This window comes from Schistocerca nitens, chromosome 3, assembly GCF_023898315.1.
Source record: "Schistocerca nitens isolate TAMUIC-IGC-003100 chromosome 3, iqSchNite1.1, whole genome shotgun sequence".
NCBI lineage: Eukaryota > Metazoa > Arthropoda > Insecta > Orthoptera > Acrididae > Schistocerca > Schistocerca nitens.
The window spans coordinates 287037876-287057228 of NC_064616.1; the positions used below are offsets into that span (position 1 = coordinate 287037876).

The window sequence follows — 19353 nt, forward strand, 5'->3', positions numbered from 1 at the left end:
GATTGAATATGAGTGTGTCTGTGTGCACATGGAAGGGAGAGACAAGCGCCGAGAATATATAGGTGTTGTGTTGTGTGTTGTTGCAGCTACACAACAAGTGCGCGGCACAAGTGAAGCCGGAATGCAATCTGGGTGAGTTCCGGGTTCACGTGTTGCCGCCAACTGCCATCTGCCCCATTGTACTGGACAGACAACGATCTATCTGCAGGCCGGGGAGGCGTGAACAGCGCCCCGCCGAAGCCGCAGCTGTGAGTATACTTTCTTACGTAATCGTCCCTCTTTGGTTTTCAACCTCTTCACCTTACAACTATTTTCCATGTACACTTTTACAGGTAATACGCACTCACAAGGGAACCTCCCCATCGCACCCCCCTCAGATTTAGTTATAAGTTGGCACAGTGGATAGGCCTTGAAAAACTGAACACAGATCAATCGAGAAAACAGGAAGAAGTTATGTGGAACTATGAAAAAAAAAATCAAAATATACAAACTGAATAGTCCATGGCAAGATAGGCAACATCAAGGAGGGTGTGATCTCAGGAGCGCCGTGGTCCGGTGGTTAGCGTGAGCAGCTACGGCACGAGATGTCCTTAGTTCAAGTATTCCTTTTTTTACTTTCAGACAATTATTATCTGTCCGTCCGCCCGTCCGATGCGAGGTAACTGCGCCGTAGTATGGGGACGCTACACCTAAACAAACATAGAAACACACGACGTCAGTCGACTACAGCGCACGAAGAGAGAGTATTCCTGCTAACGAGGCTCCCTGGCTGGCAGTTGACTGTTCGCTACTTTGGCGAGAGTGCATTAAATACGTGAGATGTATTCCGTGGGCAATATGAATCCAGCAAATATAGCTCGCACGGTTTTGCGGTGCGGTCGGAAAACACAGACACTAAACTTATTACAGTGAACAGAGACGTCAATGAACGGACGGACAGATCATATCTTTGCGAAAATTAAGAAAGTAAACTTTTCCCTCGAGGTAAGATTTGAACCAAGGACCTCTCGTTCAGCAGCTGCTCACGCTAACCAGGGGACCACGGCGCTCTTGAGCTCAGTTACTCTTTAATGTTGGTTATCTTACGCAGGGACTACTCAGTTTGTATATTTTGCTGATTTTTTTCATAGTTCCACACAACTTCTTCCTGTTTTCTCGATTGATCTGTGTTCAGTTTTTCAAGGGATATCCACTGTGCCAACTTACAACTAAACCTGAAGGGGGTGCGATGGGGTGGTTCCCTTGTCAGGCAATTAATTAGTCATAATTATGGTAGTGCGTGTAATGATATTTAGACTGAACTTCTACAAAATCTGCATACATCGACTAACCTTTAATACTTTGCTTGCACATTCCATAACATTTTCCACATTCACTATCACTTCTTTCACCTTCTCGTCGTCAATAAGTTTTAAAAAGTTAACAGTAATTGGTTGCGGCTGTCCGCGAATGCATTTTCTGCTATCGCTTTTCGCGTGTAGACTTCGAGGTAGCAAATACGCATTACTTTTAGCTGAAATGAGGCTGTGTATAGTCACGCGACCACACTAAAGCGCATGTGGGTGGGTCAGGGCTCCGTTTTGTCGAGTAATAACACAGGCTGTGTTTTCTAACACCACAAACAACGAGATGCAGCACCTAGGCTTTTCGTAACAACAACAAAAACATCTGATACCGCTTTTAGTGAAAGAATGGAAAATTTATATTTATTATTAGCATTCAGAAACCAATAATACAAAGATAATTTAAGGGCCGATTTGAGTGGACAATTACATGACTCAGTAGTTGGGAAAGTAGGGGAGGGAGGGGATAACCGCTCCATCTCATCACAGGAAAGACTAGGTGTTACGTGAAAGCATGGGTGGCGGATGTGATGTCGCCACGACCTTTTCATCAGATGGTGTCGTGGAGCTGCTGTGTGGCTTTGAGGAGACGCTGTTGGTGGCCTAGTTCGATGCTTCCTGACTAATCCATCTCTAGGAAGGAAGCTGACTGTCGGCCGACGCGATGTTACTGTCCTCGCGCACGATGCCTATTGTCTGTAGTGATCAGCTTGTAGAGGCGGTGTCATTTTGGTATTTGGAAGCTGAGGGCAGACGACGGTAACACAGTCGGATGCTTAAGGATTCAAGCAACGTACAATACGAAAGACCATCTGACATGAAATGGAAAATGCGTATGTCACAAAGTGACAGCAGCTATTGGCATAAATGCAGGGAGCCGATTCTGAGAACTGTGTCCACAATACTCTGACAAGCCTTCAGAGAGTAAATTCACAACGATTTGCACGAAACAGCATGAAAATCGATTATAATGATGCGTGATTAATCCATTCGACTGACTGCTGCAGTTGAGCTATCTTCATTCCTGTCTGCTCTCCAAATTATCGTTCATTAATCAACTGATTTGTCTCCCTGAGTCCTCATCGATTGTTCCCATTCCTCACTCACTAATCCCACAGCTGCCCTTACCCAGCAGTTTTGTTCGTTTCTCCCCACTCTGTCTTTCAGGGCATCGATTTTCCCGTCGTATTATCTTTTTCACTGGCTGACTCAATTTGCAATCTCACCCAATGAACGGTGAACACTGGGTAACCACACATGCTATGTTTTCATGCAAGGTCCCAAAAGTTTCCAGCTTGTGGTGACGCGTGTAGCTTGGGACCTCCTGCAATTTCTCACGCAGTTTCATGTAGCTCCAGTTTCTATGATTACTGCTGGTTACACTAGCGGCTTACATGTCGGATTTTCCTGACTGATCAAGAAGGCTGCAGTTGAATAACGAGCCAAATTGTTCGTAGCGGGAATGTCTGTAAGCCTTAGAGAATGTGTCTCTGGCTCATGGTTCAGTGGCATCATCCTGCTGTCAATCTGTTGTTAAATGGGACAACCTTTTCAGATCGAAGCACACACTTAAGTGGAACCATACCAATCCATTTTCTGTGGCTTTCGGGGAAGTACAACTACGCTGAGGTGCAATTCAAGTGGAGCACTTTTGTCGCCCCAACATATCTCACCCCTCTCCTCGCAAACAGCCACGTTATTAGCATAACAATCCGCTTAAAAGTAATTTCATCTAGATAACTTCTTTTTTGAATTCTATATTAACTGTGAAAATTTTATCCTCAAACAAAAATTATTCAGTATGCATTGTGAGAACCAGCAAGACAGGCTTGAAATGTGTTTCAATTTGTTAAATTAAACGTAAAATACATATTAAGTGTCTGGTCTAAAATTAACACATTGACTCTGATCTGTTGTTTTTCCTTTGCATGTAATGTTCTTTTTGATCGAAAGGACAACTGAAAACGTGGTCATATCCAGATTGGAAACACTTATGTTGCTGACTATTGAAATTGTACTGTTGTAAACGAAAGCAAATTTCATTTACTGTATGTATACAGTACAGTAAAAAGAGCACATAATTAAATTTGTAGGTGATTTTGGGTTGTGCAGAGTGCGAAACTCAATACATCGAGCTGCCACTGTTGGCGTCAAGAATGGCTGTAAGCCAACTCACAACAAGTCAAAATAAGCTTGGATGACAGACATGTGTATACCATTCCATTATGCCTTAACTCAATGTCAGAGTTTAACACTTCCAGACACTGACTACCAGAGGTGTGCGTGTCTCTTTTCACAACTCATGACCAAATGTCCCCAGTGGGTGCGAGGACGGTGGCTATGGCAACAGTCGAACTGCTTCCGTATCGAGGTATGTCAGGGAAGTATTGGAAACACGCGGTCTTCCGTTATCTTGTTGAAAAATCTCGAAGACGGAGGACAGCCACTGGCCTTAACACGTAAGGAATGTAGCGCCTACTGGACAAATTATTCTTGGGCTATGCCGACGTGCTGCTGCTAAACTGTAAAGTGTTGCCGTTAGACACACCACGGTCAGAGCTCTTTGCTCCAGTGTCAAGGAAGCCGCTATAGAGGTCGATGGGCCAAACGTCTAGTCTCGCAAAAGTCGTCGCACGTGGATACTTGCTTGCTGCAAACAAGCCCACATCCTTACTCAAGGTACGTGACGTGGTTGTGCTATGCTGCACAACCGAGCGAACAGTATGTCTTTCCTCTCAGGCGCTGTTCGCCTGAGGGTATTGAATGTGGCCCTGATGAACCAACTTATTCAAAACTCGCATGATAGTAATAGGATCCGGGCCAACGCGACCAGCAGTATCGAGGAAAGATAAACCATAGTCCTGATAGCCCACGATCCTGCCACGTGAAGGTGGACGTTTCTCCTTCTTACACATGGCATAACACGATCATCTCACAATGAAGCAATATTCATAAAGATCTATATGCGTCGCGGCGGGATGGGGTCGGTCGTCTGCGTTTTTGTTAACACTGTCGTTCAGTCCACCTACCTCGATAGGATTCTTGCCGATGTCCCTTCACTCTGTGGTAGCAGATACGTGCTAGGCAGTGTAAAGCAGCGTTGATGAAACCATCAAACACAGAGGCTGTGTAACTCTAGTTGGAAGTCAGTTCCTGAAAGTTCATGATCAAAAACTCGGGAGTTCGGGATCTTCAGTCTACTTAAAGAAAAGCGTTTAAAATTATATTAATAATGCTTTTTATTCATATTGAAACACATGAAATGGCTGCCAAGTCCGTATTGAATATGGTAAAACGTTATCATTCAAAGTTCACTGTCCGTATAACAAATATTCACTGGAAAAGCAGCCAGAATTTTAGTATGGCCGACCCGACTAATTTTCATTTTATTCCAGTCACAGACCCACAACTATTCGCGAGTTAAACATTTGGTTGTTTCAATGGTCTTCTCAGTAAGAGGTGCTCGCCAAAATATTCCGTACAGAGCACGGAACACGCCACGCGGTGTTGTTACTACAACCAGAAAGTTCACAAGCTCATACCTCTCAAACTATTTCATTGAGAAACAACAAACTTTCATTAAAATGTTCGTAACTCCAGTCGCTTCAGTCACGATATGTTCGAACCGAAATTAGCTCACTGTTTCCTCGTCTTTAAGGACCGAGCTGACATCGTGTTATCCGTAGATCGGCTAGCAAGCGACTCCTCTTGAGGTACTCTCCTCTTTTCGCGCGAGAACAGCTTAATTATGATTGGCTGTTGATCTAAACGACCAATAAGAACGTTCCTACCAGATCATTCTCGCGGCAAATCTTGCCGATCACTAATTTGATAGTAATCAATGTCAGCAAAATTTCAAATTCTTGTGTTTTGCTTAATCAAAATAAACGAAGCGCGAAAAATTCTTCAAATTGATAAATAAATTTATTCCGCCTGTAACTTCAATTCTGGCTACTTTTATACAAATGCAAGCACACACCAACGCACGTCACCTGAATCGTGGTTGCAACGTAACTTTCCCACGGTTCGTTTGTATTAGGTTCTACGAAAAATGAAATATTAAATTTTAACGTATATCCCACATGCGCTCTCTATCATTCTCACACACTCACATGGCAAAATATAATCAAAAAGTAATTTTGACCGATTTTTGTATTACGTAATGCACAGTGACTAAAGTTTTAAGAAGAAAATTCTAATTAATTGATTTTTATGCACTGATAACTTTGGAATGGCTTCAAATGATAATGAAAGTCAATCTGTTATTGTTCCTATCTTGGTTTTAAAAAACAAGCGTAGGGTTTAGGGGTTTTAGGTAATTAACTTTACCTCCAAAACTATAAAAAATAAAAATATGAAATTTTGACAGCATCATTCTATTAATAACAAAAGGCTGTGTACCCAATTTGAACAAAATCGGATAATAACTAATATGGATTTTTTAGATTCGTAGAGGGTATGAATCTACGTATCGACTGAATGATGCGCTATACAGTTCTCACGGCAGGTAGAGTCAGCTGTGCTGTGAGCAAGGCGGAAAAAAAACAGCCATCCTGCAGCCATTGTACTAGACGGCTGCGTACCTTACTGCAAGGAATGTCATCTCATAAAAACTTGGTGCGTTACAGAGTGGTGTCTCTTCTGTCGGACATGTCCGACAGAACACACACCACCATGTGTGACAGCGGCTGTCAATTATGTGAATTAAGGGGAACCATCGACATCAGCCGCATTCGAACTTTGAAATAAATCCGATGATGTCAAGAGAAAATATGTGCCGGAACTGGATTCGAACCCTGATTTCCCGCTTAACGCATACGAGCCAAAATTTCCATCCTGTCGTACGCAAGTAACATCGGAATTTGAGTCAAATGGGGAGCGAGCCGGGATAATGAAGGCGGTCGAGGCGACGCTGGCGTTAGGCGGGAAATCCGGGTTAGAGTCCCGGTCCGGTAAAATTTTCACATGTCGTTTTTGGATTTATTTCAACGCCCGAATGCGGCTGATGTCGGTGAGGTTTCTCTTAATTCGGAGCAACTTGCAGATGTGAATTCCGGATGAGAAGCCTGTTTCAAAATATCTCTGTATACACAGAACTTAGAAAACGTACTCCTATCAACGTTTTGCGGTTGCGATAAAACGCTAATCATTTTCATATACGAGCACGTCATACACTTCACAGTAGTTTTATTTATATATCTTCGCCTTCACAGTGGTCCAGTTTAAATGGCCGGCGGTGTACGAGACGCAGCTGCCACGTGGCTGCTGCCCGATCACTTTGCGCTCTAATTGAAGGCGATGTGCGCCGCTGCACTCCGATTTTCGGCGAACCGTGTCGCAATTCGACGGCTGCAGTATTCAGCTCACTGCCAGTGCCGCCTGATCACGTCGCTGCCCATTTTCGCTTTCAGGCCGAGTGATCGATATAAACCCATTTACGCCATTCATGGACTACTCTCGAATAATTAATTCGTCTCACATCACGTGATGAAATTTGGATGGAGCTCGGAAATAGCTTCATCTAAGCCTTTCTGCCGTTGCCCAAATAATCCTATTTGTGATTCCTCCGCCAGCTGTCAGCATTCGAACGTCTGTAGATAACAGCGTTAGTCTATGTTCAACTACTGAAACGGGCACACGAGTTCCATCTGTATTATTTAAACAGATCCACGCAGTGGCTGCCTTGTCGCATTCAGCATGAATTTCAAGAAAAGTTAATACTCGTAGTCATTGTTCAGAACTATTTGACTACGTCGTTAATTAACGGCAGTGGCAGCACAGAAAGGCGAGTACTGTTCGCAGGATCAGGACATTGTGTTAAAGCGTTTCGTCTTTGAGATCACGGTTAACGTCACTTAAAATCATGGCTTCCACGCGCCCGTAGGTAGAGGGAAGTAAATAATGCAGTAAAAGTAATTTTACAATGAAGTGTAAAACTAATAATCTGAAAATACGATCAGCTTTACTCAGTCTAAAAAATACAAAATCATTTGTTCTACAGTTTCTCAGGTATGATGGAAGAACATCGAATGATCCACTATAAAGTGACGTCTGCCCAAAAAGCTATTCGACCAAAAGATAGACTGAAACTTCCCGACGGATTAAAAGTGTTTGCCAGACAGAGACTCGAACCTAGAACCCTTGCGGGCAAATGCCCTAATGACTTCTTTCAAACAAAGATATCCGAATGTTATTTGTATATTTACAATTTGTACGTATACCTTTAGGTATGCAAAGTGGGAACTAGCGTCCCGGTACGTCAGCTGCTGCACTGTTGGTTAGCGTTCACAGTGCTACAGAGTGCAGTCACCACTAGATAGAAGCAACATAGCAATATATGGACGCTTATCTATTGCTATCCCTGAACCAAAATCCAGAGCAAATAGTTCTTTATTTCAAATTCATAATAGGGAAATATTCACAAATTAAGATAGAAATGAAAATTAAATTTAAATAAATTCTTGTATTGCGAATGATTTCTTATACACTCCTGGAAATTGAAATAAGAACACCGTGAATTCATTGTCCCAGGAAGGGGAAACTTTATTGACAAATTCCTGGGGTCAGATACATCACATGATCACACAGACAGAACCACAGGCACATAGACACAGGCAACAGAGCACGCACAATGTCGGCACTAGTACAGTGTATATCCACCTTTCGCAGCAATGCAGGCTGCTATTCTCCCATGGAGACGATCGTAGAGATGCTGGATGTAGTCCTGTGGAACGGCTTGCCATGCCATTTCCACCTGGCGCCTCAGTTGGACCAGCGTTCGTGCTGGACGTGCAGACCGCGTGAGACGACGCTTCATCCAGTCCCAAACATGCTCAATGGGGGACAGATCCGGAGATTTTGCTGGCCAGGGTAGTTGACTTAAACCTTCTAGAGCACGTTGGGTGGCACGGGATACATGCGGACGTGCATTGTCCTGTTGGAACAGCAAGTTCCCTTGCCGGTCTAGGAATGGTAGAACGATGGGTTCAATGACGGTTTGGATGTACCGTGCACTATTCAGTGTCCCCTCGACGATCACCAGTGGTGTACGGCCAGTGTAGGAGATCGCTCCCCACACCATGATGCCGGGTGTTGGCCCTGTGTGCCTCGGTCGTATGCAGTCCTGATTGTGGCGCCAAACACGCATACGACCATCATTGGCACCAAGGCAGAAGCGACTCTCATCGCTGAAGACGACACGTCTCCATTCGTCCCTCCATTCACGCCTGTCGCGACACCACTGGAGGCGGGCTGCACGATGTTGGGGCGTGAGCGGAAGACGGCCTAACGGTGTGCGGGACCGTAGCCCAGCTTCATGGAGACGGTTGCGAATGGTCCTCGCCGATACCCCAGGAGCAACAGTGTCCCTAATTTGCTGGGAAGTGGCGGTGCGGTCCCCTACGGCACTGCGTAGGATCCTACGGTCTTGGCGTGCATCCGTGCGTCGCTGCGGTCCGGTCCCAGGTCGACGGGCACGTGCACCTTCCGCCGACCACTGGCGACAACATCGATGTACTGTGGAGACCTCACGCCCCACGTGTTGAGCAATTCGGCGGTACGTCCACACGGCCTCCCGCATGCCCACTATACGCTCTCGCTCAAAGTCCGTCAACTGCACATACGGTTCACGTCCACGCTGTCGCGGCATGCTACCAGTGTTAAAGACTGCGATGGAGCTCCGTATGCCACGGCAAACTGGCTGACACTGACGGCGGCGGTGCACAAATGCTGCGCAGCTAGCGCCATTCGACGGCCAACACCGCGGTTCCTGGTGTGTCCGCCGTGCCGTGCGTGTAATCATTGCTTGTACAGCCCTCTCGCAGTGTCCGGAGCAAGTATGGTGGGTCTGACACACCGGTGTCAATGTGTTGTTTTTTCCATTTGCACGAGTGTATTTTAAAATCCCCCATATGAAATTATTAAATTTAAATTCCACTTCTAAACTTGGAGATAAGGAGAGAACCTGGGCATCAGTGTTAAAGTTTTGCTATTCTTTCAACACTGTCCCAGAGTGATTCGAGATATAAAAGATGTGACGCGCTCTACAGGCAAAGATGGACAACGTAATTCCTTTGCTGCTATATCATGGCACGAAAACCTCGTACGGTATATAATCAAAAATATCCTAACCTATTATTGGACAGTAATAAGCGGTGCGCCCAACCTTCGGGTTGAACTCTGCTGGGGACACTCTGAATGAGGTGTCAGGTCTGCCACAGATGGACGACTATCCTGCTTTACAGAGCGGGAGAGCCTCCCACCTCCACGTACCGTGATGAGTCGCAAACTTGCAACACCTTTTCGACTACTCGTGGTTTCACTGTCCGTCAACCATTTTCCATAAATGCTCACGAAAATAGTTCTCGAACAGCCGAGAAGCTTCACCGTTTTCGAGATGCCCGTTTCCATGAGCCCGAGCACAACAATCAGACATTTGCCAAAGACCACAATCTCAGTGGATTTCCTGTTTCCCACCAGCATCGTCGCTGAGTCAGTCTTCATTCGTATTGACTCCGCTCCTATACATTGATGTGCAACCTTCAGGACGAAAGTAACTTTCACATCATTCGTCACTGATAAGTAACATAGCTCGATGAAACTTCGACCATACGTACAAAGAACTGCTACAGCATAGTAAACAAGGTAACTGAAAGAAATACGCAACGAGACGAACATAACTCACACTTTTATTGAAATATAAAAATTACACTGAAGTAATGGCGATTTATGTTGGTCCTCAGTACATGGCGGTACATGACTGTTAATAGTGTGTGTGTGACCATCACGGACGGCAATACAACGTTCGTATATCCTGTCGTCCCGACAGCTCTTACACCTGTACAGTTCGAAGCGGTCGCGCATTGTCATTCCTGAAAATGAAGTCGAAGCCGAATACCCCACGACAAGACGCACCTGGGGAAGGTGTACAGTGTCACAATAACGTTGACCGGTGAGTGAGTACAATGTGATCACGCAACTTAATGCCTTCCCTTACCATAACACCTGAATCACCAAAACGATTGTAATCGACAATGTTCCTGAATCCAGGAAGGCGAGAGATGGTACGGCAAGCTGAAAAAGATAGGGGATGAGAGGGATATATACGTGCGTCTGATAAACGCCTTACCTAAAAAATTTCTCTCCTTTATATCTCTTTTGTGTAACCACAGATGATGTGTCACTGATCTCATTTGTGCTAAGATTGCATTAAACGCGAGTTGCCTATTTTCTTCCACCGTCCAGAGTAAAAAGCGTAAGTTCTAATTAATGTTCACCAAACTGAAGCTTCTATAGTTGTCGTCCCCTTGCGCAGAAAGCAGCACTTGGGTCGTGAATCCGTTATCTGCAGGCTGTAAGAAACTCTCAGCGAGGAACTGATATTATGTGAGGAATTAAATTTTCAATTATTTTGTTTATACAGGATGCCACTCGCTTTTTGCTAGAAGAATACGGGAAACTGCAGAGTTATATTCCACTTTGTGAATCACAAATAATCTCCAGTATTCATACTTTCATAAAAAAACAATGATTTGCGTATTTGCGTAATCAAATTGTTCTCAATTACATGTCCACATAACCAGAAATTGCTGCTCTTCACCGCAGTCACATTCAGGGCATGACTTATATTCCCATTGGTTCAGCAACGCTCATCATCTGCCCCAGTCAGTTCTGATTCGATTCAGTATTCACCATTGTCGCAGGGAAAAACCCGCTGATCCTTTCCAGCGAGTTACGATTATAAACTCGCTGGTCCCTCCCAGTGATTATTTGGTGATACTTGACAGAAGATTGCTACTGCCATTGATTGTTCCAGGATTCTTGTATGTTGAAGTTACTGTCCTGCAGACTGATCACTGTGCGGCACGATGGTTTTCTAGACCTCAGTCGCTGGAGTCCTGGTAATGAAATTTAGGAATTAATTGGTCATTATGGGTTGCTTTTTAGTCTTCTCCAGACTTTCAGCAATGACTGTGATTTTGTTACGGAGTATTACTAGCAAGGGAAACTCCCTATAGCAACCCCTCATATTTAGTGGTAAAATAGCACAGTGGATAGTCCGTCAAAAACTGAACACAGATCAAACATGGAAACAGGAATAAGGTGTACTGTGAGAGGCACCCACATGCCTTGCTCATACTGTGGCATCAAGCAGTCAGGCCTGCAAGATGAGTGGTCTGCCAAGCGAGTGGATTCATTCTTATTTATCGAGTAACATGAACTCTAGTACTCACACTTAAGTTACAAGTTATCCTCCTATATGATTAATACGCAACGGATACACGCACCTCACTATCAGTAATTTACAGAACTCTGACTGTACACTACGCACTGGCAATACCACATTTTCTTTTTGTCTTTTATTTAACGGCTTTTGTCAACACGTGGCCACGGCACTGAATATGAATGGCGCACACATTATAAATTCGGGACATTATGACAACATACAATTCGAAGGAAAAGTCCACCAATCTTTTTGTTTTCACTATCTTATTTATTCCGATAAATTCTCTAACCTAAACACACAAATTCTATAACCTGCAACACATGAGAAATTCCGCCCAGTGGGCATGGTTTGACATTGGTGAATCTCTGTATTATGGTCTCTTAATTATTTAACGCTACAGTGCACTTTCTGGATAGGATGGTGGATCTTTTATTATATCTCACACTTCCACTCTCACAGTCATCCTCACGAAACTTTCCTCCAGATCGAGCGGTACAGAAGGAACAAGCATAACCCACTAATCTTTTGAAACTACCTTGCTACTCTCCCATGCAAACCACACATACCCAAATTACATGACATACATCACACTACAATATGAAATACAAAACACTAAATAGTCACAACACTATCACTTTCAGTTTTCCCACTTCAATTAATATTTATCCCAGTTTCACACGACACTGCCCCACTTCGTAATTCTACTTTCCTACTATGAACTCTGGAGATATATGCACGTCTTCCTGTGCAATGCAAGCCAAGTGGCGTTGCTGGATAGACGGCCGACTCACCTTGCTTCTCTCTCAGAGTTTGAATCTAGCGTCACACGGAATCATATCACGCAAAGTAATATTAAGAACGTATTCATCACACACGCGAGTCCTCAACTGATACCATGGACGAGTACTTCTCTTTATCTTTTGTCTCATACACAGTTTGAGACTCACACAGTACTCACCACGTGGAAGTACTCGTCTCTAATTTCAAGTCCTGCACACGCCATTTCTTAAATATTTCAACTTATGGTACACACGCTATTTCTTAAATATTTCAACTTATTGTACACACGCTAGTAATTCAGCTTAACTTAAGTACACGGAACTATTTCAACTTATTGCTACACGTGGTTTCATTGTGACCGTTGGTCACTTCCGAAGATTACTACAATCCCATTAATATTACCTGCCTGACACTTAATTCTCCCCACAAAAGTTCCTGAAATAGAGAAATTATTATTTCAAACTACTCTTAAATATTCCACATGCATACCATGTCTCCACTCTTTTGTCATTACGGAGCACAACTAAAAAAGGTCTTAACAGCACAAGATCCAGCGGCAGAGTGCTGAAACATGGCCGTCCTCCAGGTCCTCTCGAACCTTTGCTGAAGTGGGGGAGTACCTTGCTACCGTATTGGTCAGCCACATTTCAGGCGCTCAAAGCTCGGGTAAATTTCATCTCTTTGGTCCCACCAAAGGTGGCCAAAGGATCGTCTCAAAGATGATCATATATTCACATTCACTATCTGCGGTTAGCAGACGACCATACATTCATTCATTTCACAGATCTCACCAAACTGGATGTAGGGATTTACTTTGTGGGAGTGCACATGTGATCAATTAAATCAATAAATTGTCATTCTTTCCCACACTGGTATCCGGCTTCGCTGTATTAATTGAAATTGAGTTATTTTACAAAAAAAAAGTGTATTTCTGACAAAAATAATGAAGTATGTTGTACCTATTTTCAATGTCGGGCGGTACTGTACCCTTTCAACTGAACTGTGAAAAATGAAGCAAAAAGGAACCAGTGGACGGTCCAAGCTCTAGATACGCAACACTGAGCGAATTGCAAGAACCATGACGTCGTGGTTGTGTGCTTGGGGAGTTATACTGTATAGCAGATCAGTGTACAAATCCCTCTCGCGCCCTTTTTTTCACAAAATTATGAATATTCCTTGTAGTCTTGCAGATTGTCATACAATGGCTGTAAAATATGAGTCATGTGGTAAGAATATATTACCGTCGCAAGTAAACGTGGTGAATAGTGAGTGCAGGCGAGATGCCGCATAGACTTCTCACAGAAATAAAAAAAAAACGAATAAAAAGATGTGAACTATCTTACAACAAAGGAATCCAAGAGTTAAAACTTCCAAAACAGAACGCAAGATTCATAACATGTGGTATTTGAGTAGAATAAATTGGAGGTACGTACCGGTAAGTCTGAAGGTCCCATCTTTACACCTCGCTGTTGCAAACGGACGTTACATCATTCCACAGACATAGATTTGAATACGGGGAACTGACACGTCAATCACCGGACGGACAGTTCCCAATTTTGTGAAGAAACAAATATAAAAAGAAACAGACACGCGAGAGGTTCGAACACGGATTTTCCCGTCCAGAATCCAACACCGTGGCCACATCACTACTATGCGATGGCTACTCAGAATCGATCTATGTTGCACATCGTGAGCTTGGACCGTTCACTGTTTTATTTTCCTTCTTTTTTAACAGTTCAGTACACTTTCTTCCTGTTTTCATGCTTGATCTGTGTTCAGTTTTTGACGGGCTGTCCACTCTGCCATCTTACCACAGAATCTGAGGGGGGTGCGATTCCCTTGAAAGTACGGGTAACCAGTGCGTGATGAGGCGAATTGCTTGATTGAGCTGTGTGTCAATTATTTTAGAGCGAGCATTGTTTAGCCAGGTCGAACAGCAGTATTCTGCGACTGAGTATAAAATAGCTAGAGCTGATGATCTGAGGACTGTTGCAGTGGCATCCCAGGTGCTTTCTGTTAACCTCTGGAGTAGTTTGTTCCGAGTTTTGATTTTAACTAATTTACGGGTATCTATTGTGTATATCAAAGAACTGTAAATAATAAATAATGTCATGAAGAGTTGTGGGAGTCGGCAGGCACCCCACCTGGAACGAACAAGTGGGGTGCCCTCTGTGGCGGAGTAGGTATTTTCTTAGTGTATTTACGAGGGTAATCCCAAAAGTAAGGTCCCCTACTTTTTTATAAGTACAGAACTCTGTTTGTGTGGCAGCTGGTCACACTGTTATGAAGAGTGCTTCACGCGCTGTGTGTAAACATGCGCAACCCGCGCTCAGTCTTGGCTTGGCAGCCGTTGAGAATGGAGCTCCAGTTGTAGTTCGGCGAATGCCTGGAGAACGTTACCTTCCATCATTTGTAGTGTCTTAATTGAGGTACAGAGTAGGTGGGACTACGCCATGGAAGTGATTTTCGAAGTTAGTATGTAGTTCCTTTACTGCGCTTGAGAAGACACTAAATGCAGAAGAATATGGACTTTTTTTACAGCGTTGTGTTATGCGTACAGCAGGGGAACAGGTTGGAGTCAATGAGTGTATGGAAATGACAATTTACCTTGTGATGAAGCAGTATCTACACTGAAGAGCCAAGGAAACTGGTAAAGGCACGCGTATTCAAATACAGAGGTATGTAAGCTGGCAGATTATGGCGCTGCGATCGGCAACGCCTATGTAAGACAACAAGTGTCTGGCACAGTTGTTAGATCGGTTGCTGCTGCTACAATGGCAGGTTATCAATATTTAAGTGAGTTTGAACGTGGTATTATAGTCGGTGCACGAGCGATGGGACACAGCATCTCCGAGGAGTGATAAAGTGGGGACTTTCCCGTACTACCATTTCACAAGTGTACCGTGAATGTCAGGAATCCGGTAAAACATCAGATCTCCGACATCGCTGGGGCCGGAAAAGGATCCTCCAAGAACTACACGTCTCAAAGCTTCACGCCTCACCTGGGGACTTCAACAGCGACATTGGACTGTTGATGACTGGAAACATGTTGCCTGGTCGGACGAGTGTCGTTTCAAATTGTATCGAGCGGATGGGCTTGTACGGGTATAGAGACAACCTCATGAATCCATGGACCCTGCATGTCAGCAGGGGACTGTTCAAGCTTGTGGAGGCTCTATAATGGTGTGGGTCGTGTGCAGTTGGAGTGATGTAGGACCTCTGACACGTCTAGATACGATTCTGATGGGTGACACGTACGTAAGCATGGTTTCTGATCACCTGCATCCATTCATGTCCATTGTGCATTCCGAGGGACTTGGAAGATTCCAACAGGAAAATGTGACACCTCACACGTCCAGAATTGCTACAGAGTTGCTTCGGGAACACTCTTCTGAGTTTAAAAAACTCCGCTGGTCACCAAACTTCCCAGGCATGAACATTATTGAGCATATCTGGGATGATTTGCAACGTGCTGCTCAGAAGACATCTCTATCTCCTCGTAAACTTACGGATTTATGGACAGCCCTACAGTGTTCATGGCGTCATTTCCCTCCAGCACTACTTCATATATTAGTCGAGTCCATGCCGCGTCGTGTTGGGGCACTTCTGCGTGCTCACCGGGGCCCTACAGGATATTAGGCAGGTGTACCAGTTTCTTTGGCTCTTCAGTGTATAAGGCAATGGTCTGTGGACAATAAAAGTCCTGAAACAGGCAGGCCTGTCAACGCAACACCTTTGGTATCAGTTACAACGACGAATTCGGTCCAGACACCAGCGTCCAACATCTCTACCTTCTTTGGTTTCGGCTGTTGAGGAACATAGATCTGCTATTGCTTCTCTGACATTCAGACGCGTTATTGAAGGCGTCTCCAGTAGAGTTCAATCCGTCATAAAGGTGAAGAGTGGACACGTCATACATTAATGTCCACTAACAGGTGTCTGTCGAAAAATGAGTGCTGTGTTTTGTGAGACTTTAGTCCAAAGGGTGGCAGAGTTAGAAGTAGCCCGCCTCCCTTTTGAATGCGAATGCAATATTTCAACTCCTTAAATAGTGTAAACAGCTACAATAGATAGTATTATACAATAATCGATTGTTAGCGTTCTCCAGTGAGCATTTTCGTTTTTCCGTCAGTTAAGTTAGACGTTTCTCTTTGCGGTCTGCAAAATGATTTTCTCGATAGAAGTAAGAACTGAAATTTTGGAACTATATGAGAGAAGAGGTTCGATTAAGGAAACTCGCGAAATACTCGGCGTCAAGTATCCAGTTAGATGACTACAAGCAAAGAGAGAAATACAGAGTCTGTATAAAAACGGGCTCACCTACGGATCTGTGCAAAATGTAATACTACAAAGAATTCCTTCAGTTCGCAGACCAGAAGTTACTGCAGGCATTCGCCGAAGAATTATTCAAATCCCAAAGAAGTCTACACGTAAACTGGCCCATCAGGCGAATGTGAGTAGGAAGAGTTGCCAACGGATATTGAAAAGTCTTAATTTGCAGCAATTACGGCAGAATGGCAATCAAAAAAGTGTAGATTACTGCACGTGGCTTTTGAGTAACATCGGCGATGGTTTGTTAAACACTTTCAATTACATCATAAGTAATGAATCATGGTTTCATCTTTCCGGTCGTGTGAATTCACTCGAGAACCGTAACACTGTGTGTCAGCATCCACTCCATGTTGAAAAAATCGGCGTTTGGTGCCGTGTAACAGGAACGCGCGTCATTGGACCGATATTTTTTGACACTCTCCTCAACATGATTGCATATATGGAAATTTCTGACACATTTTGTGCTCAGCTCACTGAATATGAAAGACAATACAGCTTCTTCCATCGACATGGGGCAACATACCACACTTCGAAGGTATCCCTGGAATAAATCCATGATGTCTTCAATGAGAAACGAACTGTCAGCAAACATTTATAGCCAACAATTTCGGCGGATCTAGCAACATGTGATTTTTCCTGTGGGGAGTTTTGAAGAGCAAGATCTATGAAACAAATCCACACACAATACAGAATCTGAAAGACAACGTCAGTCGTGAAGTTACCGCCATCGGTATCTGAACTTTACGCCTAGTATATCTGAACATGCTCAGACGTGCACAGTTGTGCATTGATGTTGCAGGGGGTAAGCCGGCCGCAGTGGGCATGCGGTTCTAGGCGCTACAGTCTGGAACCGCGCGACCGCCATGGTCGCAGGTTCGAATCCTGCCGGGCATGGATGTCCTTAGGTTAGTTAGGTTTAAGTAGTTCTAAGTTCTAGGGGACTAATGACCAAAGAAGCTAAGTCCCATAGTGCTCAGAGCCATTTGAACCATTTTTTTTTTTTTTTTACGTGGGGTAATATTCACAATCTTCTATAAATGTATTCTTCACTGCAATTTCCATTGTAAATAAATGGTATGTCCTTTTCAGCTCTTCGTTTCCGTAATTTCAATGCATTTCCTTTATATCCACTCTGTCTACTTTTATCTGTGCCGCACTGTATTTTGAGACTGAACTGTATTGCTGTTTTGTTGTCTGAAGAATATCAATGTGAGTTGTTAGCGACGAGTTGTAGGTGGTGTATGAACTGTTAGCGGTGAACATATTCGAATCTAGTGGTGGGATCTCGGAATCTTTATGAAAGTGGTTGCATTGCTACAGAGCTTTTAATGATTGGCTTTGGAGCAGAGGAAGTTTAACCCTGCCCCTCGGTCAAAGCGAGGCTGGCGACCCTTACTTAGATTGATTTTAGATGTGCAACAGGGCAGAGAATTGGCCCGGGTCCGCCAATAAACGTTTCTGATTAAATCTACGGAGCAGGGCGTCACGTAATCTGTCTCGCTTGCCGCACACCGCCGGGACTGCATGCATTCTGGTCGCCGCCTCCACTTTGATTTCGCACGACGCCATGGAAACTCCGGGGCATCTACGAAATGTACGTTTCAATATGAGGAATATACTGCAATCTTTTTTTCTAAGAACTGTCAACAGACGAAAATACTTGCAGTTGCCTTACGCAGGACAAAGTGAGGAGACACTTATAGCACTATAGCAGTATTACGAGTATATTTCCTATCGTCAAAAATGCTGCGTATGTACTAACGAGGAGAACACTGCAAGGGTCATAACCCGATTTCCCAGAGACTTTGTCCGAAAGAACAGACACAACGCGGAATGGTGAACACAGCCCATACTAATGTCGACTGTGACTGGCAGCACACTCTCACATATCCAAATTTACCTATTAGTTGTTTCGTAAATATATCTCCATACTTTCATATAATTGTCCCTGTAATATTAATGTACTACGTCTCCATTTTTTAACACACAATGTGCCTCGTACGACTATTGAAATTATAATTTTACCTTTATGGTATTTACCTATGAACAGTACCTCTTTCTCTTTTCACGTATATCGGTTTTCATCTCTAGCAGCAACACACTATTACTGTTACTAAACAACAAATGTGTAAACTCAAGGTAAATCAATATAATATTAATGATTAGGTGCTACCGCAAAATGTAAACAAACAGCGTTATACGGAAGTCTGGTCACAATTCCGGTTTGATTTTGACGGCATGCTAGTACGCCACGCTCACTCCACAGAAATTGCTCCCCAATGGTACGACATCAAGTGTACATTTGTTGTATCTACGACAACAAATTGGTTAGCATTCTTCGTGGTTGGAAACTGAAGTAATGTATCCTAACAACACCTAAATTTAATTAGGGAAAAACTTTCGATTTCGACAGCTGTAACTGTCTTCTCCTGGTGTTAAAATTTTTTTTATTATAAAACGTGTTCCATTGTGAGTTGGGATCTCACACCATGCTGTCATTTTAAAAAGCACCTTGTGCATATGGGCACAAATGGTTCAAATGGCTCTGAGCACAAATGGTTCAAATGGCTCTGAGCACTATGGGACTTAACATCAGTCCCCTAGAACTTAGAACTACTTAAACCTAACCAACCTAAGGACATCACACAACACCCAGTCATCACGAGGCAGAGA

The 19353-nt window shown here is 43.8% G+C and overlaps 1 protein-coding gene across 1 annotated transcript in view; it reads left to right on the forward strand.

The window, feature by feature from the left end:
* The window catches only part of LOC126249182 (diacylglycerol kinase 1), a 747622-nt gene that overhangs the window by 515291 nt on the left and 212978 nt on the right, over positions 1-19353 (forward strand). The window contains exon 13 of the mRNA XM_049950837.1: positions 87-248. Coding sequence (XP_049806794.1) covers positions 87-248 — 162 coding nt within the window. The remainder of the gene's footprint in view (positions 1-86; positions 249-19353) is intronic.